Source organism: Acartia tonsa, chromosome 7 (assembly GCF_053477335.1).
Source record: "Acartia tonsa isolate MP-2025a chromosome 7, ASM5347733v1, whole genome shotgun sequence".
In the NCBI taxonomy this organism is placed as follows: Eukaryota; Metazoa; Arthropoda; class Copepoda; order Calanoida; family Acartiidae; genus Acartia; species Acartia tonsa.
The window spans coordinates 51,196,033-51,223,800 of NC_137266.1; the positions used below are offsets into that span (position 1 = coordinate 51,196,033).

Below are 27,768 nucleotides of genomic sequence, written 5' to 3' on the forward strand. Positions count from 1 at the left end.
CCTCAAATAATATCAAAAAATGGCTAACAGCTCAGCTGCGGCTGTTGCCCAGCTGCCATATGGATGGACCCTCACTGTTTTCAGTTGTATTTTTGATCTCAGCACCCATGAAAACCTACACCTAGACACGTCACAAGCCCTATCCACATATAGCTTACAGTTTTCTATAGAATTATAACAGAGTGGGTAGGGTTACCCCTCCCCCCCCCCCCTATGAATGAAAATCAAAATACACTATATCTAAATCTTATTCTTTAGGTTAGTAGACAACACACTAAAAAAATCTAGGCTCTACCTCTACCAGAAGCATGTGCGCCAGAAACTGGCAAAAAAAAGTGATTGATTGATTGCTGAGCTGAAAAACAGACCTTAAACTTATAGAGATTTGGGCACATAGTAAAAAGCTATATATCATGATAATTTTTTCTAAGGAAGTCAATATGAACCTAAATATTGGTTTAAAATTTAGTGGTAAGTAAATTTCTTTTTTGATTACTGTGTTATTAGGTTTTTTATGAAAAATTAAGTTTTTTTAAAAACTTTAAGCTATAGGCGCACATAGTAAAAAATATTTTTTTCTTCAAAATTTCAAAAGATTCATTAGTTTTGATAAAATTCCACACTTTTTAGCCTATACGGTTCAAAAAATCTTTTGATGATTCATATCTGGACATTTTTAATAAACATATGTGTAACAAATACAAAATATATTTTTTTAAAGCGAAGCTTTTCTATAGTTAGGGTCATTACGTCCGTATGTCCATAACAGTTAGCTATTTTTGATAATTTAAACATCTTAGAATTGTCATTTTGCTTTACAACTTGAACAACCCCCCCCCCCCCCCCCACCTCCGTTTTTTTCTATATCATTTTCTGTGTGTGAAAGATAAAGAGCCCAAACTGTTTGACTTTTTAAGTATATGGGTATGACACATAATTGAGAGTTGGAATTATGTTGAATACCTCCATCCTGGCGGGCACAGGATGCCAGCAAACCTGGCAGGGCCATCCAGGTAAAGAGCAAAAATATTTTTTTTGACTTACACAAAGCATTTTTATATCCTCTAATAGTACATCCCTATATGAAATACATGTATTCAAGTCAAATTCAGGTTCCAGGTCCTGATCCTGGGGGGGTTGTTAGTACCTGTCCCCAAAATATTTATAAACATTCCTAAGACTTATGAGAAGCTACACTGAAAAGTAGTATCATATTATTTCAGTGGTTAGTGAGATCTTTCAATACACCCAGACATGAGCCACACTTTACACACACGCATGAATCTTAAATGTCGTCCTCTTAGGAATTTCAAAAGAAATATTCTAATTCTTTAAATTTGAAGTATTTTAGTACATGCAATAAAGACAGACAAAGTGAGATATTTTTGATATTTAATAGTTTTTTGCTTATTCCTTTCCCATCAAAAACGAAGCCCCTAGATGCTATGGGCACAGTCCCTAGTATGTACATAAAGACTTGTTTACATTTAAAAAATGATTATAGATATGATTCCATAGTACAAGTATTATTAACAATATTTCTAGGAATCATCTTTTAAAGATTAATTTGACTTACAGAATCTTTTAGAGATGCAACTTTATTGTAAACTATCTACTGAATATAGAGGCTAGAGTTTTGAAAGGGTAGGGATGGGCAGAAAAATAGCCTAAACCATACCATAAATCATTTAATATTTTTAAAAATAGAATCTCCCAAACCAAGAAATGGACGTATCTCTTAAAAAGAGAACACAATCAGTAAACAATAGTTTTGAAAACCTTAAGCTACAGACAAAAAAATTCTTACCACTTTAGATAATTTGCTTCACACTTGTTCTAGTCAATAGGGGAGGGAGAAAGAGGTCCAAAAAATAGCTTAAAACCATCTAATGACATTTCTGTGGCTTCCTTTACAAGTTTTAACAATTCAGACCTCTCTGAGATCTTTACCTTGAGACAAAAAAACGTCTTTATATTATAGGACTAGCAACTATGCCTCTTTTTTTCTAGTGTTGATTTCTCTTGAGAGGTTGGTGGTACCCACCCCAAAATAGCTATAAACATTCCCAGGACCTCTGAAAAGCTACATTGTAAAGGAGAAACATACACACAGACAGACATCCTATTACACCTTATTGATATTGGTGGCAGGAATTATAAATTTGATATCTATGGTCAATTTCAACATGTCTAATCAAAGCTATCCTAACCTCTAAACTAGCTCAATATTTGTAGTAACCTATATTCCCTAAAAAATATTCGGCTGTTTGAATCAAAACATCTATAAAATATCTTAATCTAATATCTAACCTATCGACAATGGGCGATTTAGTAATGTTATTAAACAAACTACTATTTCTGTATATCAAAATAATAAGTTGAAAATTTTTAGCACTTTTTGTATTGAACTTAACCCATAACAGTCGGGCCCCATGCCGCATCTTTATTGGTCGAGGGGGGGGGGCTATTATCTCAGCTCCCATTAGAGCTAGGGGGCTAAAAAAGTTTGTGCATGTCCTCTGTTTGATAATAAATTTCCAACTATAAGTGAGTCAAAGTCAATTTTCGCTTCCTCCACCCTTTTATTTAACAACCTTTGTTTTAGGTCCTTTTTTACTTAAAAATTTCATAAGGCTGTCATTTTCTTATCTGTATGTAAATTTTATATTAGAAATCTCAAAACATAAATTTCGGCGGCCACAGCTGTACTTGGCAGCTGCCAGCCGCTGGAGTCGAGAAAACGGCGACGGATCTTTAATAAGTTATGTAGACATGTAAGAAAAGCTTAATTTTAAAATTTAAAGTCTCCAAGTCAAAAATTGCGGCCACAGGAGCCTTTTAAAGATTTCTGGAGACCTGGAGGATCTGGACATGCAGGATCGTACCTGGAACCTAAAATTGGCTTGAACACCTATTTTCTATATAAGAGTTTACTACTAGAGGATATTTTAGTATTCTGGTAAGATATAGTGCTTTGTTTAAGTCACCAAAATGTTTTCGATTTTTACCTGGATGACCCTGCCAGGTTTGCTGGCATACTGTGCCCGCCAGGATGGAGATATTAAAAAAATATGGGTATGTGTCATACCCATATTTAAAAAGTCACTGAGTTATAGCCCTCTATCATTCACACACTGTTAAGGTTTAATAAACACAGTCAAAGAAAACCCAAAGTTTAAAGTTTTGGCCCAACGAAAAAGATAACATGGTTACATAACTTTGATACAATTTAAATCTAAATCCACTATCCCACCAACTTCCTGGTAAATGTTATCAATTTTCTAAATAACATATAATAATTAAAATATAAAATTTTGACAAGCAAAAAGTTTTTCATTATTTTTTTTATTTGCTTTGCCCCTATTTTATGGATACAACAACACTTATAGAGGGTGGTAGATTGGCTTTAAGAAAAGCAAAATAAATATTTTCTAATAGGACAAGCAACAGACGGACAAAATAATGTAAAATAAGGTACAATATTCTAAGCTAAGTATCTATAATCAAGTTATAAAAATGTAAGTATTTCCCCAAAAAGAAATATGTAGGTATGCAATATTGCAACTATACTTACATTTTTAGGACTTGATTGATTATAAAGATGCTTTGCTTATAAATTTATACCTTAAAGTAATAGGAATATTTATTCCAAAAAATCATATCATAAATTATATACATAAACAATTTTTGTTAAAAAGGTTAAAAATCAAGATGTTTTAAATGAACGTACAGATCATCATGCATAGTTTGAAATCAATATGACAATTCTAACACGTCTAAATTAATGAATGAGCTATCCGTTACACGAAAAAAGCTAACCATTACGGACGGACGAACCGTCCCATAATTAAAGAAAAGCTTCGCTTTTAAAAATATCTAAAAAGGAAATTGTAAAACATGGATGCAGCCGCTATTTGCATTATTGCAGATTTTTTTAAGTCTCAGATTTTCATAAAACTACAAATTGGTTAGCTCTTTACGTTAATTTAGACATGTTAGAATTGTCTAATCGATTTCAAACTTTACTCACAATTTTGTTTAGACTTAAAAATTTATGCTCTGCTTATTAAGTTCTGACACTCTACAAGTGTTAATGTTCGTTTGTCCTACCATTTCAGAGCTTCGCTTTTATGGATGTGTTATTTGCTGCAGTTGTTAATGCCTTTCATAGTACTATCTTAAATAATGAATGAATGTAGATATAGTAGATAAATGATAAAATAGGGATACAATTCTTCATTCTGTTCATCATATTATATCTTCCTTATATATCCTTATAATAAAGTAACATGATCTCTGTCTTTTTGTCAGTATGCCGAAGGATCTCGCTAACCACTGAACCGATATGATTCTCCTTTACAGGGTAGATTCTAATATTGCAAAACTGTATTGCAAAATCACCTTTTATTTGCTATACCACATTTTCTGCAGGGAAAGGACAATAATAGTAGAGCAAGAGGGGACAATGGGCTGTTTATTACACTATTTCTCAAAGTTTTATGAGATTGTTTTCTTATTCGTTGGCTAAACATTGGTAATTTTATGCTATATAACTTAAATGTACATAGATTTTTTGGGCCATTATTTATACCTTTAGATGCCTGCATTGATAGTTGTGGTATTCGGCAGCCGTGAGCCATGTTCTATGGCAACCCTGACCTTGGTTCGGAGAAGGGCCGAGGGCCCTCCCCCGAGTACTGGGGAAGGGGTCAGCCTGACCCCTCCCTATGCTTTAAAATTAATGATAGATTTTGACAGCCTTATTATGGTTAAGCTGTATTGTTTGGTTCCCCACCCTTTCCAGGGATGGGGGATCATTATTGCCCAATCTGATTATTGTATATGTATTTATGTTGATTCTGCTTTAGGATTATTTATTCCAATCTGTGTATTTATTGTTTGTTGTATATAACTTTAGTAAACCTTAGACCCTGAATAAAGTAACACCTGAATAGACTCTGTTTATTATTTAGTGATTGCTAGAGAAGCGTAGCCGTCCTGCCAAATGTGAACGTTGCCATTACGCAGGCCATACGGCAGCCGAGTGCAAGGCTGACTGGGACCAGGTAGCCGGCATGAGACGTGTAGCTGACAAGGGCGCTCACTCAGGGAAGCCCAGCCGGGTAGCCAACATGGAAGGGAGCGCGCCCCCAGCAACACTCCAGCAAGCAGCCGCCCTCAGCGCTGTGGGCCAATCAGAAGGAATGCCGCAGTTTGGGACTATCCCAGCCAGGATCAACGTGCTGGGAGGAGCGGCTGAACCCAACCGGGTTGGCCTTCAGCCTCAACCACTTGGGACCGGAGTTCGTGCAGCCAACCAACATTGCGGAGCCAGAAGTCCTGCGGCCTCTACCATTCAGCCTCAACATGATGGGGCCTGCCAGACCAAGTCCCCCCAGCAAGAGCGGAGGGGCGCTACCCAGCGCCGCCGAGACGATGTACGGGGAGGCCCTGGCGGCCGCCGAGCGGGAGAGGCAAGAGGCGCTAGCCAGCGCATCTGAGTCGATGTATGGGGCGCCATCCGGCGTCGCCACCTGGGAAGGACGAGAGGTGCGATCCCGCACCCCCAAGCTGATGTCTGGGGCGGCAACTGCCGCCGCCACCTGTGAAGACTGGGGGGTGCTATCCAGCGCCCCCACACTGGTGCCTGGGGCGACAACCGTCGCCGCCACCGAGATACCTGGACCCTGGAACGAGCCTGCAGCCCCAGAGGGAGGGGTGACATCCGTCACCCCCAGTCAGCCAGCGCCACCAGCCAGCAGGGAGAGTCCAGCTATCCATCATCCAGAGCCCCCAGCCAGCAGGGAGAGTCCAGCTGTCCCTCATCTAGAGCCCCCTGCCAGCAGAGAGAGTCCAGCTGTCTACCACCCTCAACTGAGCCAGGATAAGTTAAAATTGACAAATGCATTGTATCCAAAATATTGTAACCCTCCAGCCTTGCCTGTGCCTCCCGCACCAGAGGCTGGGGAGATTGAGATTTGGGGTTATCAGGACTTGCCTGTGCCACATGCACCTGAGTTCCTAGGGCAGGGGAGGGATGTAATACAGGGCGAGCCTGTGCCACACGCACTACAGCCCCATGCCACTGGGCATGCCATGGACGAGGGAAGGGCCACCTTGGGGCTAGGGGAGCCGACGCCCAGACAGGCGCCAGTCGCCTGTCAGTCCGTCATTGGGGAGGGTATCGGGACGCCCCGGGCGTCCAAAGATAACACTCAATGGAAATTTATATCTAGCCAGGAGCAGTCCAGCAGTGTCCAGCCCCAGGAAGCAGTTGTGGCCAGAGCCGAGGATCCCCAGATACGCGCGCGAGGACGGTGTCTGTCTGGCAGATTCTCCCATTGGTTGATGGTTCTGTGGGGCCTATTGCTAGCAGCTGTGTGGCCTACAACTAGCTATGTCTTAGTAGGGTGGGACTGTGCCAACCCCACCCATGTCACCGCCTTCAACAAAGAGCAGATGTGTAGCAAGGAGCCGCTACACCAGGAGGTGCCCTTGGGCCATGAGGTACATGTCCTGCAGCAAGTTAAGATTCGGGAGACCACGGGATATAGCTGTCAACTCACAGTGTCCCAGTGGACATTGAGGTGTGGAGTCTGGGGCCACCTGAAGGTGACCTCGGTCCCCACCCTCATGCGGCCAACAAAGATTGACCCAGAAACGTGCCGGGACCTGGCCCGGAGCCGAGTCTACACCCTGCCAGGCAAGACCAAGCCATTGACGTTCCAGCTGAACCACCCCCTGTTCTTTACCCTCGATATGGTAGGCGCATTGGTCAACAGCCCCGAGGGGGTGGGTTGTGAAGGGGAGGACGTCCATTTTGAAGGCCAGCTGTACTGAAATGAGTTAGTGCTCCAGGAGCGACAGCTGCTGGTCAAGGAAGAGACCTACGTAGTTGAGAACGGACGGGTGGAGTCCCAGTCCGACCACCTGACCCTAGAGTGTCCCCAGTCCAAGCTGTCCTGTGTCACTGGAGAGGCCACCTTTCCAGGGATGGGGGATCATTATTGCCCAATCTGATTATTGTATATGTATTTATGTTGATTCTGCTTTAGGATTATTTATTCCAATCTGTGTATTTATTGTTTGTTGTATATAACTTTAGTAAACCTTAGACCCTGAATAAAGTAACACCTGAATAGACTCTGTTTATTATTTAGTGATTGCTAGAGAAGCGTAGCTTCTCTATAATATATGTGTCCACGTCTGTTCGCACTGCCGTAGTCATTTGAACTCGGGTGTCTGCCATTTAACCAAGGCGGATACCACAATAGTAATATAAATTTAGTATTTATGAATCAAAAACATCTATATAGGAATATTTTATAAGTTTAAATTCTAGCGTATGTCGCTTCTAGTGTTTGTTGCACTTTAAAAATTATACTGTTTGTCGCGAAATTAAAAATTCTACTGTTTGTTGTAGTCTAGTGTTTGACGCATCTATTGTTTGTCTGTATAGCGTTTGACGCATCTATTGTTTGTCTGTATAGCGTTTGACGCATCTACTGTTTGACGTATCTAGGGTTTGACGTAGTACTGTGGGTATATTGACAGGTGAAAATTTGTCGTAAATTTAGCTTGCTAATATGAACCTCATTTAATTGGTCAGTTCATCCATCCAGAAGAAAGGAGAGGAGGGGGGAGGGGCTGGTTATTTCAGCCGGCTGCGATCATCACTTTTATCAGAGTACATGAAAATCTGGTGCAACATCCAAGAAATAATATATCGATTGTAGTAATATATAGTTGAGTGTTCAAAAGTTCCAACCACTATTTTTAAGCTACAGATGGGTTAATTTTGTGTCATTTTTGATATACATCAATTTATCCGCTCTTTTTCATAATATACATATAGTGCCTGTGCCCCTAGCATCTAGGGACTTTTAATTATTATTCAAAGATTTTAAAAAAAGCCTAAAACCATCCCAAGACTTTATTTAAAATAGCCTAAAAACAACTCTTGATAAAGCTTCCTAAAATTGGAGAAATAAATGATTCAGTAGTCATCGAAATCTTAACCTTGAGACAAAAAAAAGGCATAGGATTTAGTCATGTAAAAGTCTTCCTTTGGATAATCATAATCATAATCATTTATTTTAAATATTATTTCATTTCATGAAATAAAAAAATCTAAATAAAGAATGAAATGAAAACTTAGTAACAAGGATGATAACATTCATAAAAGCAAAGCTCAACAAACAACAAAACAAACATTACTTAATATGCTTAAATGATATTTGGAAGTCTAAACTAAAATTTTATATATCACATCTTGTAACCAATATGTACGTACTTACATTTAAAGTCTTGATGATCCTTATAGAGATGCTTTGCTTATAATAATATACATAGTTCTGCTAGGAATCAAAGATCAAGTAAAAAGGATATTTTTATTATAAACATGCTGACAATCCGGTTAATGCTTTCTAAATTGTACCTAGCTGTCAAAGGAATCATCATTCAAAGTTTTTAATTCCACTAGGATAATTACATGCGTATAACAAAAAATCATAGCTATCAGTAACGGACGTATCGAACCTAAATGTAGATTAACTTCGCTTTTAAAAAGTAAACATCAATAATAAAACTCAGGAATCTAAAGGGATAAGACAATGACCGATAAATTGATATAAATCCCCCAATCATGATATACAAAAATATCCCTTATGTAGATTACAATTGGCGGTTGCAACGTTTGGACACTCAACTTAATGAACCAACCAATCAAAATTCAATAAAATTTCCCAAGGTTGTTAAGCCAATGAATAAGAAAACGTTACTGTAAGACTTTGGGGATTAGTGTAATAAACAGCCCAATGTCACCTCCCTCAATGGATAAAACTAGTTCTTTTATTATGTAGGTTTTTTATCAGCGAAGCTAAATTACAAGTTAAATAAGTATGTACGTCCGTCTGTATAAGCAATCTGAATGAATCTAAGCAAACTATTAAAACTGTTTTCTGTCCAGGAAGAGAGGGGACATTGGGCTGTTAATTACACTAGTCCCCAAAGTTTTATAATAACATTTTCTCGTATTCATTCGAATCCGGTGGATAGGAACCGGTTCTCATCCATACGAAAAAACTATGTCTTGCATCGTATTATATCCAGCTTTCTACGAATATAGAAATGTACAATCATAAGATTAAAACCAGTTTTTTTAGCCGGTGCCTCCGGCACCTCGGGGCTAAAAAAACTAGTTTTAATCTCATATTTGTACTTTCTATATCCGCGATAAGCCGTTTATAATACGATGCGAGAAATAACTATTCTTATTTGGCTTTACAACTTTCGGAACTTTTATTGAATTTTGATATGTAAAATCATCTGATCGATCTAATTTTTTTAATACTGTTTCCCATTACAATAAGGTACAATATTATGAGCGAAGCATCTCTATAATAAAGTATTAAAAATGTCAGTATGTCCTTAAACAGAATTCTGTACTTAAGAAGTTTTGCAACAAATTTACGTATATAATTTTGTCAAACCTTATATTTTCATATTTTGTATATTCAGTTCTGACACTCAACAAAAGTTAATGTTTGTCTGTCATATCGTTTCAGAGCTTCGCTTTTATGGATGTTGTCATCCTTGTTTCTTTTAATATCTAAAATAATATATTGGGTTATCTAATTTGACTCTCCCCACCTCAAGTGCCCCTAGAGGCCTCTAGGTAGCGTATCCACTAGTTAGTAATAAAGAAACGTCTTGTGTTTATTCATATAACAATTTGGTACGATTTAGGAAGCGTAGCAACTCAATAATTGTTACCAGAAAGACCGTGCTTCTTTATGTAGCGGACATACCTATATTAAAAATGGCTGCGCTCCTTCTAATTATAATGTACTTGCTTGTAAGTATATGATTATAAATTTGTATTTCTATTTAGATTAACCATGATTTTAATTTTGTTGATCCATTGTGCTATTGATTCCTTCCACCAAATTATATAAAGGTAAGGAATCCATTAATATCGTACTGAACCCACCCTAATTATGTAAATATTGCCTTTATATTACCTATTATCATCGCATTTAACCTATCCTAATTCTGTAGAAAACTGTTAAAACTGTGTATCAATAAACTTGTAAATAAAACCGCAGTGTTACTTGGAATAGAAGCGAAGCTTCTCTACACTTGTAACTGAGTTACGGCCGTCCGTTGTATCTGATGGTTGCGTCTATTACGGTAGACTTTGAAAACGTTTACAGAATATTTGCAACAAATTTGTTTAAACTTACAAACTATATTTGCTTCTGACACTGTACAAAAGTTATTTTTCGTTTGCCCTGCCTTCAGATTTAAGAGCTTCGCCTTTATTAATGTTGTCATTCTTATTTTTAAAAAAACCTTTCTATCTTTTTATCTATCTATCTACTTGTCTATATATGTATGAAAACACCTATATTATGATAGACAAAATTATCCCTTCTGTAGGTTAAAACACTTCTATTTTTAAAACATTTTTTAAAACTTAAACAATTAGGTACCCAAAGTTTTATGCAAATAAAAATAAAAATTATAAGATTAAAACCAGTTTTGTTAGCCCCGAGTAATTTAATACTATGTGATAAATAACTATTCTAAAACCTTATCTGCAAACTTGCAAAAAGTTTAATTTGAAGGACAAAATAAGTTATAGAGAAGCTATAATTGAAAATTGCAGAAAATATAAATCAGAGCTTTTTAAAAATATATTATATCAAAATTACATGAAAATCAAATACAATATTATATAATCAAATAAAAATCATTAAAACTTAAATGATCATTATAAAAACATCAATCAAACTAATATTAAAATAAGTACAATATAAGGGGAATAGGGGCTCCAAATTAAGTTACAATTTTGAAAATAGAAATTAAACATATAAAGAATATGATATATGGGAATTTAGATAGAAAATAAAAAAAGTAATTGAATATCAGTTTTTTAGAAGGGGGGGGGGGGAGGGATTTGGGTGGGTTGGTTTTGGTTAAAGAATGGACTACTTCTAAATATACATTTAATATAAAACTTTTAGAAAATAATATAATACAAAATTAATTTTGTATTATATTATCCTAAATCTGATCTTAAATGGAAAATATGTTTTTGTAAATGTATTTATTATTTGATAATTATCAATTCATTTGAAAGCATTCATTTGTTCTAAAGATAAAATAAGTATTATTCCAGTATGGCTTCAAAACCTATTCATATCCGCTGGATTAGAACCGTTTCTAAGCCATACTGAAAAATCCTATATAGCATTGTATTACAGACAACTTAACATGAATATTAAAATGAAAATCATGAAATTATTACCAGTTTTGTTAGCCCTGAGGAGGGCCCGAACTTATAAAACTGGTTTTAATTTTATAAATTATTATTTTAATGTCCGCGGAAAACTGTCTATAATACAATGCAATAAATAACTATTTCTCAAATTAGATATTTTGAAAGATATATTTAAGTGCCAACAAGCGGCCTCTAGGGGCGAAGCCGCTGATAACCAAAATAGGAATCATTTTTACATATTTTAAATTCATTAGTGCTATTCTATCATTCTTAAACTAATGATCTTAGCTACCTATTATGGACAATCAATATAGAAAAACCTTTCTTAGTGAGGCTTAGTGATAATGAATCAATATATCAAATAATAATCAATTTACAAATAATTTTTTGTTCCACTCAAGTTTGTCAGGATTAAATTTATATTCAGTGAGTATTCTCCAGTCTTCATCCTGACCATTTACCAAAATCTGTTCATCATACTCAATATTCCCACGAGCACATTTGATTAAACGATATACCCTATTCTCCTCCCCATCATCTAAACTTTTGGAAAATGTTTGTTGCCCAAAGCAACTGTCTCCATCATTAAATCTCATTCTGTAACCTCCATCCTGGAGTTTGTTATCTTCATATCTACAAATTTCCTCTTCCTTTATATTAGTATCATATAATCTTGTGAACCCTGGTATTTCCTGTGTTTGATACACCTTGATATTCTTCTTATTTTTGTATGACCCACCATATATCAATACTGTAGGAGATTCATCTTTAACAAAGTTCTGATCAGTTCTTGGTATGTCAGCAAAATCAGGGACATAACCTAGATTAATTTGTTCATTAGCTTTTATATAATTCATTTATTTTCATCAGTCAGTCACTACAGTAAGTATAATGTCTAATATTTATATTGTTTAGTGTTTTTAAAAGCAAAGCTTTTCTATAATTATAGTCAGTCTGAACGTCCGAGACGGATAGCTTTTTTCGTTTGTTTAGGCATGTTAGAATTGTCCTATTAATTTCAAACTTTTCATGGTGATTCCTGTAGTAGATAGGTACAATTTTGAAAGCGTAGCAACTGTATAATCATTACCAGGATGTCTGTATGTTCATTTTAAACATGTTGATTTTTTACTTTTTTAACAACAAATTTTTATGTGATCTAATTATCTGATAGTTCTGATTTATGGTATACTGATTCCTTAGACAAAAAAGTACAATATTGTAAGCAAAGCAACTCTATAATCAAGTCCTAAAAATGTAAGTATGTCCATAAACATTATCCTGTATCAAGAAGTTTTTCAACAAATTTACTCACAATTTTGCTGTGACTCTTATTTATTTACAATCTGATATTTCAGTTCTGACACTATACAAGTGTTAATGTACGTTTGTCCTACTGTTTTAGAGCTTTGCTTTTATTGATGTTGTCATCCTTGTTTAATAAATGATAATTTCTAGTCAATATGCACTTTTTCTTACATTTTAATTTGTAAGTTTTCAAGAAACACTGAAGGCATAATTTATTTTTCTGGTCATTTAGTGAATTTTCTTAGAGGTGTGGTAATTTATGTCTTCAGCAGATGAATAATGGTCCAGCTGTTTATGAGATCTTGCTGAATTTAGATCATAACAGATATAGACAAAAATATGCCGATCTCCAGTTTTAATTTTTTTTCTTTTAAAAAGCTGCGAAATTAAGCCACAAATCTCAGATGTTTTTTATAACAGGACGTTTTTTGTCAATTTGTATACATCTAAAGGGACGAAGCCCAATCTGTCCCACTGTAAGGAAGACGATTCCTATATCCATAATACAAAGTAGAATGATGTCTGTCTGTCTGTCTGTCCGTCTGTCCCTTAAGATCTCGGTAACCACTGAACCGATCTGATTCTACTCTTCAGGATTTATACCTATTGGTTCTATTGGTCCTATGGCGAAGCCGCTAGTGACGTCATATAAAGGGAAAAGAAAAAGGGAAGGGGGGGGGTGAAGAAAATCTCTTCAAAAGAGATGGGAGAAAAGGGAATCGTCTTCCTGAAAGTGGGACAGATTGGGCTTCGTCATCTAAAGGTGATTAGAAAATGAATTTCTATATATACAAACTAGCGGCTACGCCCCCTAGAAGCCTCTAGGGTACTTAAGGTAAGAGGGGGGAAGTCATCCCATTTTAAATTTGAGTTTCAAAAGAGTAAAAAAAATATTTTTGAGGGGGAGGGAGGGGAGTGAAGACACCCTCCCCAAAAATAGTTTAAAACCTTCCCAGGACCTATAGGAAGCTTCACTGTAAAGGAGAACCTTACCGGTTCAGCAGTTAGCAAGATCCTTTGGGACAGACAAAAAATGCTTACTACTTTATAAAATAGGATGTCTAATGATACTTACATAGATGAGCTCTCCATTCAGGCTTGGCAGTCAAAGCAGCTTCAAAAAATCCTATAACATTTATTTCTATAAGTTAAAAATTTGTAAAGAAAGCCCAAAGCAAATGTAGCTTAAAATTGAAATTAAACCTTAATTTAAAGAGATAATTTAATTTAATGAGTTTCAAGCAATACACATCAAAATAGTCCTATACAGTCTGAAACAGTAAATTGTAAATAGAAGCAATTTTGTCAAGATAAATAAAAAAAATCTGCCAAGAACAAGTACTTTTTAACACTAATTTATATTCTAACATTTAGGTACTCATCTTAAAAGCCTTAAACATGATCTAAAAAGGATTATTAATCCTAAGATGATTCTTACCTGAGAGTAATGAATTGCAAACATCAGTAAATTTCCTCACACACAACTCTGTGGCTTCTATTTCATCAAGGGCCTCTTCAACAGGATTAAAGCCAGGTAGCTCCTCCAGGAATTTCTCAGGAACATGTGCCAGGTAGGTCAGCTTCAGGAGACAGTAGAGCGCTCTCACATAGATCAGGAACCTTAAAAAATTAAATTTGATACCATAGAATGATATTATTCTGAGTATTATCATTGTTTGGTATATAAAATATCCAACTTATTTTCCCAGTATTTTTATTGTACATATTTTATTCAAAAATAATCTATCTAATCTGTATTTCATGGAAATTTGTATTTACTAATCTTACCTATGCGAAAGATGGAGTGGTTCTAATGAGTTGTCACATTTCTTGCTGTAAACGTTTCTCAGGAATTCTTTAATCTGATATTCTTTGAAATCAGAATTTTTGTCATCAAAGTCTGATAGACCACGATGGAACTTAGAAGCCCATAAAGGTAACTTATCAGATTGTGATAACAATCCATCTGCTTTCTCCAAAGTCCACTTTATGTTAGAGTAAGGCCATAATTGTTGGACAAATCTCAAAGTTGTATTCAGAGCAGACTAAATAAAGAAAAATTATATTAGTTATAGTGTAAAATATTTCCCAGAATATAAACCAGAGCAGACTAAATGAGAAATATATTACTGTCTTTATTATTTCTTAATACAAATTTATTTCTTGTTATTAAAAATAACACAAAAATTACTAATAAATCACACCTGTGCTTTGTCATGTTTTGTTTTCAAATCCATGAATCTTGCAGCTGCATAAGCAGTAAAAGAATCTCTATCATCTTTCATAAAGTTTAAGAAACTCTGGTAATTCTGTTCTGATCCCTTAAAAAATATTCATATACTTGATTAAATAAATGTATGATAATAATATTTCTTGACAAAAATAAATTGAGTAAAATAATACTTTTGTCTAGCTTTCAGATATGTTATCTATAATTATCTACACATAATGCTTAAGAGATTCAGCCCTCATATATAAGTTGACTCTAAAAACCTAGTATGTTACTTAGATATTTATAGATTTTTTTAATACTTATATAAATATAAATGAAGATGTATACTATAGACGTAAAAACTTAATTGTACCTAATGCTGCTATATCTGGCATGTTATACTAGTGAGAGTACCGGCATGCCTTGGCCCATAAACATTTGGGACTTTTAGACAAAACATATGCAATCAAAGGGTTGTTTGTCAGGTGGGCATCATATAGTGGGCATTAAAGTATTACATTAAATGATGCCCCTGTGTTCTCTAGATGGAAAATTTGTCTAAAAAATGTGCAATGTTTTCAAAGTAAATACAATACATTAATATTTACAAAGAAAAAGCAATTTACTCATTATATTCAAATTTATACCGAAGCTAGCAATACAAAATGTGAAAAAACTCAGTTTAAATAAATGCAAGTGTTGCTAATCTTAGAACCTTTGAAATTACATCATGGGGTCAATGGGGGTTACTCTCGCCCTATTTAGTTATTACAATTCTGCCTGTACAATATCTATTTACCTTGTAATTCTCTTTGAGCATAATTAACCCAGCTTGCATATAGCAACTATCTAGTACAAGTTTCGGGTTTGGTCCAGGATTATTGTCCAGAAATGTGAGCATGCCTCCACTCTTTTCAATTTTCTGGGCCAATGAAGGTCTGAGGGCAATCGACCAAAGCCTGGTGCTCTTATCTCTTCCATCAAGACCAGGCAGTTCTATTTTAGCCACTGAAATAATTATACATGAATAAGAAATACAACATGCCTTAGTAAATTTGATAGCTAGCAGCTGTTGATCAGAACGCACAGACTTTCTTCTTAAGATCATAGAACTGGCCTTGTAAGCCAACAAAATATCTACAATAGTCCAGGATTTTGGTATACATACATAGGAGATCAAAAGACCTAAAATTTTATTTAAATTTTAAATGTCATTCATGTATATTACACCAAATATTCCTGACTGATTGTTTTTTTTTTATTGCCATATAAAACCAGTCATATATATTGGTGAGTATTGAAACTAAACTGGTAACTTTTAAGTAATACAATGTAGATTTTTTCTCTTTATTTTGCGTATATTTCAATATAATTTCATAAAACAGTCAGTAGTACAGTTAAGGAGTTGAATCCATTTTTATAGAAGCAGAAATATAATCTCTGATTACGGTTTTGACCCTCTAAAAAACGTAATCTACAATTCCACTTTCCCTTCTCTTGGTAATGGTATCACCAACGCTGATATAGTTTTTAAACAGTGGCGTGCGAACCGAAGGGGGCATTTGGGGCAATCGCCCCCCCCCCTAGCGACCAAAACGCCCCCCCCCCTGCCCCCCCCTAGCCACCGCCCCCCCTGCCCCCCCCTAAATGTTGAAAAATGCCCCATTTTGCCCCCCCCTGGTCAATAAAAATGCCCCTTTTTGCCCCCTACCCTACAAAAAGCAAAACTATCCCAGTTTCAAAAAAAAGATCAAGAAATACTCCAAACAGACAGTTACTATTCATTTAACCTTACCAATTTTTTTAATTAGTGTAGAAATTAGGTTATAATCTTTTTTTCACTGAACATAACAAACCAGGTAATAGGAAGTTTTTTATTTTGTATAATATAAACTTTTTACCAAAGAAATTTTGTACATCCCCAATGATGATACCCTTACACAAACCCTTATTTAGATTACAATTAGTGGATGAAATGCATGGAAACTCGACTTAATTAACCAACCAATCAAAATTCCATTAAAGTCCCCAAAGTTGTTGAGCCAACGAATAAGAAAATTTTATATGAAATATTGGGGACTAGTGTAATAAATAGCCCAAAAACCCCTCCCTCCCTGCATATTTGAAGAAAAAAATTTGCGCTTCGCGCCCTTCCAAACGGTTTCTGCTTTTTATCACATTGCATTGTATATTGTGTTTTTATTTCTTTAAAAACATGTATAAACAAAAAATATTTAATCAAAAAGTTATTTTATAGATATTTATCTAAGCCCTTTTCTCAACACTGTATGTCTGTCTAAATGAATAACTATATATGATGTCATTTTATTTTCAGGATAAGTTTATCATTTTTTTTGTGTACATACCCTTACAAAAAGACATGTTTTTTTATGGCAATTTTCATTAAAAACCATTAAAACTAACTACACTCTATATTCCTAACCTGATCAAATACGCCACTCTTGTTGTCTTTAATTGATTTTAGTTCAAAGGGGGAGTAAATATTTTAGGTGCGCTTCACGCACCGCCCTTATAAATCCTTAGAAACACCACTTAATCAAAAATTAACAGAGTTTTAAAGTGCCATTTAAAGAGGGTAGGATATGTTGATATAACTTTTTAGCTTCTCTATAATTCACTATGGCTGTCAGTACGTAATGCTAAGGGGGAAATGTGATTTTTTCAACTGCAATTAAAGATAGAAGGCTAAAACTTAATGTTAACATTCCCATCATTATGGAGTATAATTAACTATTAAAAATTAATGGAGGTTGGACTGCTTTTCAGGACGTTTTTGGCTATTTTTGTATCTTTTAAATTTCAGGTATAGTCCCTTTTGTGACATTGCCTCTTAAGGTGCATTTCGTCGTATTTTCACAGTAGCTTTTCACCTATTTATAGCTCCTGCGGGGCCAATTGCCTAACCCTGCAGGGAAATCACCTGACCTAACTTAACCTAGAATAACCTTTTAATAGCTACTATGAAAATACGACGAAATGCCCCTTAAGAGGCGTTGCCACAAAAGAGACTATACCCTATATTTCTAAGAGATTTTTATATCTGTAGATGAAAGGACAAGTAATTTTTTTGTGGATTAAAATATTGAAAAAAATAAAATTTCTCGCTGATATGAGCATCCAGTAGGTAATTTACTTTGACTGTCATCACACAACATACACGAAAAAGGATTTGTGACTTTTTCTACCTAAAATATATATTTATTTCAACAGATGCTCTTTAAATTTACTTGTCTGTATTCTTATTCATGATTTTTTGTGCTTTGCTACTTAAAGATGTTGTCATCCTTGTTGTCATACAATAAATAAATATTTAAAATCAGTTTTACATATTAGGTTAATTTTTGGTAAATTATTTCCAAAATGAGTGTTTTTATCTCCCTCCCCCCCAATTTTTTTTTAATGAGGTTATTCATCCTTCCTGCTGAGATTTTATAACATCCCCTTCCACCCATAAAAAATGTTTTGTGGTGGGGGGGGGGGGAGGTTAATTATCTTCTGTACTTTTTTTTTAAAGATGCTTTCTAGCTCCCTTCCCTTCGGTCATTGCAGGGTGGGGAGAAGGGATGGGGGAGAAGGGATGAAGGAGAAGAGATGGGGGGGGGGAAAGATGTGGGATATAAATGGGAAAAAGGGATGGGGGAAGGGATGGGGGAAGGGATGGGGAAGAAGGGATAAGAACTAGAAGGCCCATAATCAAATAATCCCACCCCTTAAAACGCCCTTATTTAAAATTAGTATATATAATCAAAATGCCCCCCCCTAAAGCAAAGTGCCCCCCCGGGGCACTTTGATTTAGGGGGGGGCAAAATTTTACAAAATCTTCAAAATGCCCCCCCCTAGACAAAGTGCTTCGCACGCCACTGTTTTTAAAATGTACCATTACACTTTCAATAGTTGCAAAACTGGAATAGTACATTTATGTTTACATATCAGCATATTCTTAAACATTGAATTCCTTTTTTAAATCGACATAATAGTAATGGTATATTCCAGTCATTGTTTTTATTTTACATTAAAAATTTTAATTATAAATATTATTTTATACATTCCTATGATTAACATAATTTAAAAAATAGTATGAATGATTTTAATTATGTCGATGTTAAAAGTGTAAACCACCATTCCAGTTTTGCCTCTCTTGAAAGTGGAATGGTACATTTCAAAAATTGTATCGGCATTGATGATATCATCACCAAGAGAGGGGAAAGTGAAATCGTATATTACATTTTTTAGAGGGTCAAACTGTAATCATAGATTATATTTCTGCCTCTATAAAAATGGATTCAACTCCCTAACTGTAGTAGGCTGGCAATTCATTTTTTAATTTACCGTGACACTTTGTAGTGTCAAAACAAAATATGATTAAATGGGACACCACACATTATTAATTGCAAAGCAAGCTACCTTTTTCCAATATGTCATCAGATTTAGACAAGCTAAGTGTTTGGATCCTTCTCTCTATCTCATGGTCAGTAAAGGTGAGGCCTGGATTAATGTTATGCTTCTTCATGCCAGGGTCATTTACATTCTTCTCCATATTCTTCAAGCTTAGGTTACTTATGTTCATCTTAAGGCCAGGATTAAAATAAAGATTTTTTGTGAATCCTCGGTCACTAATTTCTATCATTTGTTTGTTTTGATCTTTACTTAGACAGTTCATAACAGTGCCCACATCTCTGACCAAAGTTTTTAGATGACATTTCCTGGCTTTGTTCATGAATACTCTGACTAAAGATTGTATGAACCAACTCCCACTTCTAGTTCTATACGACACATAGCCAGGTATTGCACTATACACTATGTACATGTCCTGCCATATTGAATCATATTGAGCTGATGATGAATCTACCATGATCTTATTTGATATACCAACTTCTTCATCCTCTCCTCTACATGCCTGGAAAGCAAAAAACTTGGGCTTTCCTTTAAGCTCTACACAGGTAAACTTTCTTAAGATTTTTTCAGTTTCCAACGTCTGTCCATCAGAACATATTATTGAGCTCTCTTTCCCATGTGACATGATGAACACCATGAGCATATCTGTAGTTTTCATCAATGGATTTTTTCTTATGGAATCTAATTCATATAAAGTTTCTTGTTTAGTGCGATCAATGTGGGTGTTAACTTCAAACCCTAATTGTATGCAAAGTTCTTTTAGATTTTTGACATCTTCCCTACTACCCTCTCTACGTTCATGGTTTGGTATTATGTCGTAATTAAAAATTACTGCAAGTCCTCTTGGTGAAGTTTTCATGGGGTAATTATCCCAGTCTTTTTCAAAATAGGTCTCAGTTGCCGGCCTTACTCTGATATCTAGTTGCTCTTTGGGACCATCGTTAAGTATTTGATTTATCTGTTCTGCAATATCAGAAAGGCTGTCTGTATTTGTAGATTGACTGTAAGCCATAGTTCTAGTTCTGTTTCCTAAAAACATAAGAAATTATTTACCATAGTTTCCTATAGTTGTATTTTCACCCTAAGCCATATTATTTTAAAAGCAATTTTCATACTCTTCAACTTTAATATTATTTTGCATGTATTCATTTTCTGTTGGGTATAGGCCTCCCCAATGCAGGGACTTAAATATCTTTCATTAATTAGGTACAGTGTGTTTTTAACACAAATAGAAATTCACTGCCATAACTACTGAAAGACTGCCACAAGTAGACCCTATTATTACACAAATTAGAAGCTTTCAGCTTCATTAACAAAAAAGTGATACAGTAAAAAAGTATGCATAATAGAAATTTCATAATTATAAGCTTATTTTGGACATATAGTTAAAATGCTAGGAACTGATTACATTTTTACAAAAAACTACACCTTTTCATTAAACTCCATTTAAATATACTATGGAAAAATAGGATTTTGAGGTATAAATGGTTGAAAACTGTGAAACTTTTTACTATATAAAATATAGCAAGCCAATGAAGAATAAAATACTTATGATTAAAATCTGTCTATGGTAATTGGGTTAAATTATATTGAGTTATAAATACACACTGTAAAACAAACCAGTGGCTATGCCCTTAGCCACTTGGGGCTTTGCCCCAAGAGGTAATATTGAAAAATTTAGCTGTCTACCTAAAAAAAAGTAGCCTAAAACCACCACAGGACTGGTAGGTATATTCTCTGAAGAGTACAATCCAATTGGTTCAGTGATTACCGAGATCTTAAGGAACAGAGTGACAGACATTATTCTACTTTTTTATTATAGATGATAATACCTGGCTTGTTTTGTGAGTAGAATTCAAAATCTAATTAGCACTTTCTATACATTTTTGAATAGAATATCTGAAATTTATATATCATCAGGTCTTCATTTGAATGAAACAGAGCTTTTTTAAAAATCCATAGAAAACAAGGATATCACTACCCAAGCAAGCAAAGCACAATGACTAACTTCTACCTGTAGAGACTAGTTTGATTCTCCTAACTACCTTAAAAATCTTATAATTGATACAATGTTATCTGCTGATGATAACATGTTTTAAATAGATGTAATGATTATAGAGTTGCTACGATTTATAAATTGTACCTAACTACTAAGAAATAACCATGCAAAGTATGAAATCGATAGGACAATTCTAACATGTCTACATTAACGAAAGAAGCTATCTGTCACGGACGTACCGACGGATGGACGTACGGACCTACCCTAATTATAGAAAAGCTTCGCTTTTTAAAATAACTACGGCTGATGATAATATTTGAATGTGTTTACCTAACAACTAAACTATAAAAGTATAAATTTTAATTCGAGGAAGATAAGAAAAATTTATATTCCTTGGAAATATCTCTTAATTTTAACAATTATATAATGTTGGATGGAGGCGTGCAGAGTTATTTTTTCAATGGGGGTGTAAAGGTGTTTTAGATTTAGTTGGAGTCATAAAAGGGGTGGCTAACAGAATAAGCTCCCTCTATTTAAATACTAATCTAAAATATTATAACTATTTCATAGATTTATAAGAAGTTTCACTGTAAAGGGGAACCATGTGGGTATGGCATTTTGCGAGATCTTATACTACAGTCAGTACCAGAACAGAGAGTCATCCTGTTAAATTTAGATTAACAAGCGGCAATTTCCCAATAAGCACTCCAGGTATGAGGGGGGGGGGGGATTGTCACCACCTCTATTTTCAAGTCAAAAACATAAACAGAGAGATTATATATTTTTATCATAGGTCACATTAAAAAAAAAAAAAAAATCAACGTGACTTATGTATTTCATTATTTATTATCGTTAATTAGTGTATATAATTACTAGGCCTCTAGGGGCACTTCAGGGAAGGGGTTAATTTCGACGACCCAACTTTTTATTTTATATTCATAAAGAAAAGGGGAGGGGCGGGGGAGTTGACCATTTTTAATTTTAGTTTGAAAAAGCAATATAATTATAATTTTAAGGTGGGTGATTGATTTTTTTCTAGGGGCGATTTCTCTTCAGAGGGTGGTGGTTCCCCCTCCTCAAATTATCATAAACCTTCCCTGGACCTATGAGAAGCTTTCTTGTAAAGGAGAACCATATCGGTTCAGCGGTTAGTGACATCCTTTAGTAAACACTGCACAAACAGAAAGTCAAAGATCCTGTTAGTTTTATAAGAGGATAATTTGAAATACATAAATTTTTATTATAGGTCATATAAAGAACAAACAAAAAACAACGTGACTTATATTATATCTTAACAAGGATGACAACATCCATAAAAGCGAAGCTCTAAAACGGTTGGACAAAAGGACATTAACACTTGTATGGTGTCAGAACTGAATAATCAAAATATAGTATAAGAGTCGAAGAAAAATTGTAAGTAAATTTTTTGAAAAATAGCTTAATGCAGGATAATGTTTAAGGACAAACTTACATTAGGACTTGATTATAGAGTTGTTATGCTTATAATATTCTACTTTGTTGTCCCAGGAATCAGTATACCAAAAATCAGATAAATCGGCTAATTAGATCATATAACAATTTGATGTTCAAAAAGTGAAAAAATCAACATGTTAAAAATGGACTACGGACATTCTGGTAACGATTATAGAGTTGCTACGCTTTCTAAATTGTACCTAACTACTACAGGGATCACCATGCAAAATTTGAAGTCGAAAGGACAATTCTAACATGCCTAAATTAACGAAAAAAGCTATCCGTTACCCTAATTATAGAAAAGCTTCGCTTTTAAAAAGTGTATAAAATCATAGGTTCAAGTCCAAATATCTGCTTATGTCATAGAGTCATAGGTGAATAAAATTTTCCATTAAATTAACAAGGATAACACCATCCACATAAGCAAAGATTAACAAATTAGACAGACAAACAAATATATAAAGAAATATTGTAACGGCATAATAGATGTAAAACAAGGATGACAACTTCCATAAAAGCGAAGCACCGGAATGGTACGACAGACAAAAATTAACACTTGAGAGTATCAAAATTGTAAGTTAATTTGTTGCGAAACTGATTGAATACAGGATACTTACATTTATAGGAATTGCATATAATATATAATATCCAGTTTTCTACGAATGCAAAAGGTATAATTATAAGACTAAAACTGGTTTTATATCAGCGAGAGAGAGAATGGTTGATACGAATTGAAAGTTGTACGGGGAGGAGGTAACATTAAATTTGATGGGTATCATTACATTGGTACCAAATATCATCTTTTTGTTGATTCAAAATTTTGGGTACTTTGATTGAATTATAAACTAGTAGAAGTGTCCAAACTTTTCAACTAATAATTTATATATGTATACACAAGGTGCGATTTTTTAATTATTAATATTTGATGTACAATAATAATCTGTGTAAGTTTTTATAAACATGATTCTCCCCCCCCCCCCCCCTCTCAGAGAACTATGAACTCTGGCCGCGGCGCTCGGCCCCCTTGCATGCCTAGCCGCAGTGCTCGGCTCTCTAGCCTATGACCTAACCTAACCTAAAATATTTGTTCTCTGCCAGAGTCATAGTTCTGTTTGGGAGGGGGGGGGGGGGGTTGTGTAAAAATTTTTAAAATCGAGAAAAATAGGATGAAGTCAAAATCGTTCTTTAAGCCACCCAGCTTTCTTTGGATGCTACTCAGCTAAATGGGTTTGTGCGATTGAGACATAACTATCTAAAAAAACTGCATTTTAGAGGTTGTTCGAAGCCGCTGACGTTCAATTGAATTGAATATTATCAGCTGCAGCTTATTCGGTAAATTAGGAAAGTCATGGCGTTTGAACGATATGAATTATAATTTTCTATTTGAAAAAAATATTTCTTTTTAAATTTCTTAAAATTTGTGTTGTGTGTTTTCTAAAGAAAAAGATAAGGCATTCAAACGTCAACAATTTAGCCATGTTTTTAAAGTCATAAAAGGTTTGGCAGAGATAACAAATTTTATCCTTATTATACAAAGAATTACATTACAAATTGATTTAAATTAGTAGCGCTGCATTAATATAAAAAAAATCTTGGCAGATAATGTCAAACAATTACTATGTTTGCTATGAATAATTTTTATACCTTAAAAACCCGAATAAAAATGCAGTTGAACCTATATTGAAACGAGTTTGACATTCATGTGTAATAGATTTAGACAAAGGTTTTCTACATCAAGGTTAATAGGTCTGTATCATATTGCAATGTATAGTAAATAAATTGATAAACAAATATCATTTTGAAAATAAATAAAAAGCATTTTAACAATATATTTCAGTTAAGATTAAATAACTTTATAAATACTAGCATTTATAACTTAATAACAATTTGACAATTATTAGGTACAATTACTTTGTGAGATAATCTTTACAAGCCCATTTTAAATTAAATAAATTAATTTTAATATTTGAGTATTTATAAGTTTATGATTAAATATTTTGAATAAATATAATTAAATACTTTTAAATACCTTGTTTTAACATGATTCAAATAAATATATTTTGAAATATTTCAAGAGGGAATTTCTCAAAAAAAGGCCTTTTTTATTTTTGTTCAACTCTATTTTGTATCACACAAAATGAGCAACTTTTTATATATACTTTAGTAGACCTTAAATATTAACGTCTTAAATGTGGGTGTTAAAGTTTATATGATCCTCAATATTGATAGGTTTATATTAGTTACTTGACCCTCTTTAATGTGGGTGTTAAAGTTTATATGATCCTCAATATTGATAGGTTTATATTAGTTACTTGACCCTCTTTCCTGATCCTTTCTTCTCTGCTTCAATTTTCTTTTTATCCTTGATCTTATTCACCTGAAAAATACAGATGATCTAAAGGGATAAGACAATGACCATTACATTGATGTACATCCCTAACAATGATACACAAAATTATCCCTTTTTTAGATTAGAGTTAATGGTTTAAACGTTTATTCACTAAACTAAATGATCAGCCAATTTGAATTTATTAAAAGTCCCCAAAGTTGTTAAGACAACGATTTAGAAAATATTAATAGGTATAAAACTTTGGGGACAAGTGTAATAAACAGTCCATTGTCCCCTTTCTCTGTGAATTTATCTTTAGGATACGTTGAATATGTTTTGTTATTTTTGAGTCATATTTGTCAGAGAGAGAGAGGAAACAATGGCTGTTTATTACACTAGTCCCTAAAGTTTTACAATAACCTTTTCTTATTCGTTGGCTTGAAAGCTTTGAGGACTTCTGTAAATTTTGATTGGTTGTTTCTTTACGCTGAGTTTTCAAACGGTAAAAGCACTATATTTAATCTACAGAAGGGGTAATTTATGTATCAAGGATGTACATCAATTTATCGGCCATTGTCTTATCCTTCTAAAACCCTGCATATTTGTACATATACATAAGTATTGTTTCAAAGTTAATAAAATTTCATTTGAAATTAACTTTTTGGGAAAAGTAAAAGGATGTATGTCTGTGTGTCTTTCTGTGTGTACCAAAGGATCTAGGTAACCACCGAACCAATATGATTCTATTTTACAGGGTAGCTTCTCATAGATCTTGGAAAGGTTTATAACTCCTAGGGGAGGGTAACATAACCAGGAATAAGGTATAACCAACGAGGGAATTAAATCTAAAATAATATTTGGGGGGCAAATGGAGAGGTCGTAAATTTTACGATGTGTTGCCCCCCAACGACAGCTGAAAAACACGTATAGGTTTCGTGATTTTTTCCCGAATTAATTTCGTTATTGGTATGAGCTGTAACATAACCTTGAAATCGCCCACAGAAAAAAAATTACCCACTAACAAAATTTTTCTTTTTTAATCTAAAATAAAAAAATGGGTTATCTAATTCAACTCTCTCCTCCTCCATAAGTGCCCCGAAGAGGCCTCTAGGGGCGTAGCCGCCAGTTATATACAAGCAAATTAATGTTAAAAAATGCCAAAAGTAAATCAAAGATAATCTCCCCTCCACAAAAATCCGCAACTAAAAGTTGTTTACTATTGAAATATTGAGACTTTTCTCTAGTGTTCTTGTAAAACCATTGATTAATTTTGTTAGCAAAACTAACCATTGAAACATAGTGCATCTGATAATAAATCCAAGTAATTCAGGGATCTAAAGGGATAAGACAATGTCCAATAAATTGATTTATATTCCCAATGCTGATACACAAAATTACCCCCTTCTGTAGATTAAAATTAGTGGTTGAAATGTTATGGCATTCACTTAATGGATCAACCAATCAAAATTCATTGAAAATCCCTAAAAATGTTGAGCCCACGTATAAGAAAAAGCTTTCATAAAACTTTGGGTACTGGTGTAATAAACAGCTAATGTTAACTTCCTCCCTGCATAAGTATAGATGTATAACAAGACAACTACCTGGATCCCCCTGTTGGGGACCTTTTTTGTCAGCTAGCAAATTGATTTCTACTCTCTTTTAGAGATTTAACTGTGATAGCTGTCCAAACTGCGTCATTACCAGACGTTAACTGGAGCATTTTATTACAGAGAGAGAGAGAGAGAGAGAGAGGGGACAATGGGATGTTTATTACGCTATTCCCCAAAGTTTTACAGTAGCGTTTTCTTATTTGTTGGCTCAACAACTTTGGGGAATATTACTGAATTTTGATTGGTTTATCAACTTGAGTGTTAAAACGTTTCAACAACTAATCTTAATCCACATAAGGGGTAATTTTGTGTGATATCATTGGCGATGTACATGATTTTATCGACCATTGTCTTATCCCTTTAGATCCCCTATCTCATTACCATACACAGTTAGAACTTACAGACAATGGCCGTGCAATTAAAACAATTATCTACAAACATCGGGTTTATTAATATACTAGCGGCTATGCCCCCTAGAGGCCTCTAGAAGCACTTGAGGAGGAGGAAGTTGAATTTGTTAACCCATTCCTTTATTTTAAATTTCAATAGAAAAATAAAAAAAAAATGTTGGGAGGGTGGTGGTACCCCTCCCCAAAATAGTCATAACTTTCCCAGGACCTTTGAGAAGCTACCTTGTGAAAGAGGATCCTTTTGGTTCAGCGGTTAGCGAGATCCTTCGGTATAAACAATCAAATAAACAAACATTGAGACATTCTGTTACTTTATCATAAGGATAAATATTAGTATTAATTTAATTATTAATTTGGCAATTGAATTTTCAATGAGAAATAATATTTACAATTTTGAAGTAATACCGAGACTCTCTTCATGAAGAAAGGGATAAGAAAAAGAGTTTGAAAAATTTGAAATTCTGGCATATTGTCAAAATTAAACTACAACTAAAAATGTTCAGATTTCAGGGGAATTTATCCAGAGAGAGAGGTGGAACAATGGGCTGTCTATTACACTAGTCCCCATAGTTTTATAATAAGGTTTTATTATTTGTTGGCTTGACGACTTTGGGGACTTCCGTGAATTTTGAGTGTTCTAAAGCTTTAACAACAAATTTTAATCTACAGAAGTTGTAATTTTGTGCACCAAATTGGGGATGTACATCAATTTATCGACCATTGTCTT

At 34.4% G+C, this 27,768-nt stretch overlaps 2 protein-coding genes across 2 annotated transcripts in view; both read right to left on the reverse strand.

Moving 5' to 3' along the window:
- Positions 1 to 27,768, reverse strand: part of LOC145323956 (uncharacterized) — a 342,132-nt gene that overhangs the window by 13,424 nt on the left and 300,940 nt on the right. The gene's annotated exons all lie outside the window — the stretch shown is intronic.
- On the reverse strand, positions 10,781 to 21,120 carry LOC145323955 (uncharacterized). Its single transcript, XM_080166570.1, has 8 exons — positions 21,053 to 21,120; positions 19,230 to 20,249; positions 15,604 to 15,812; positions 14,797 to 14,913; positions 14,381 to 14,637; positions 14,031 to 14,212; positions 13,668 to 13,718; positions 10,781 to 12,104 (listed from the first exon to the last, which is right to left on the reverse strand). Exons 2-8 carry the CDS (start codon positions 20,230 to 20,232, stop codon positions 11,653 to 11,655), a joined length of 2,271 nt encoding a protein of 756 aa, XP_080022696.1. The 5' UTR covers positions 20,233 to 20,249; positions 21,053 to 21,120; the 3' UTR covers positions 10,781 to 11,652.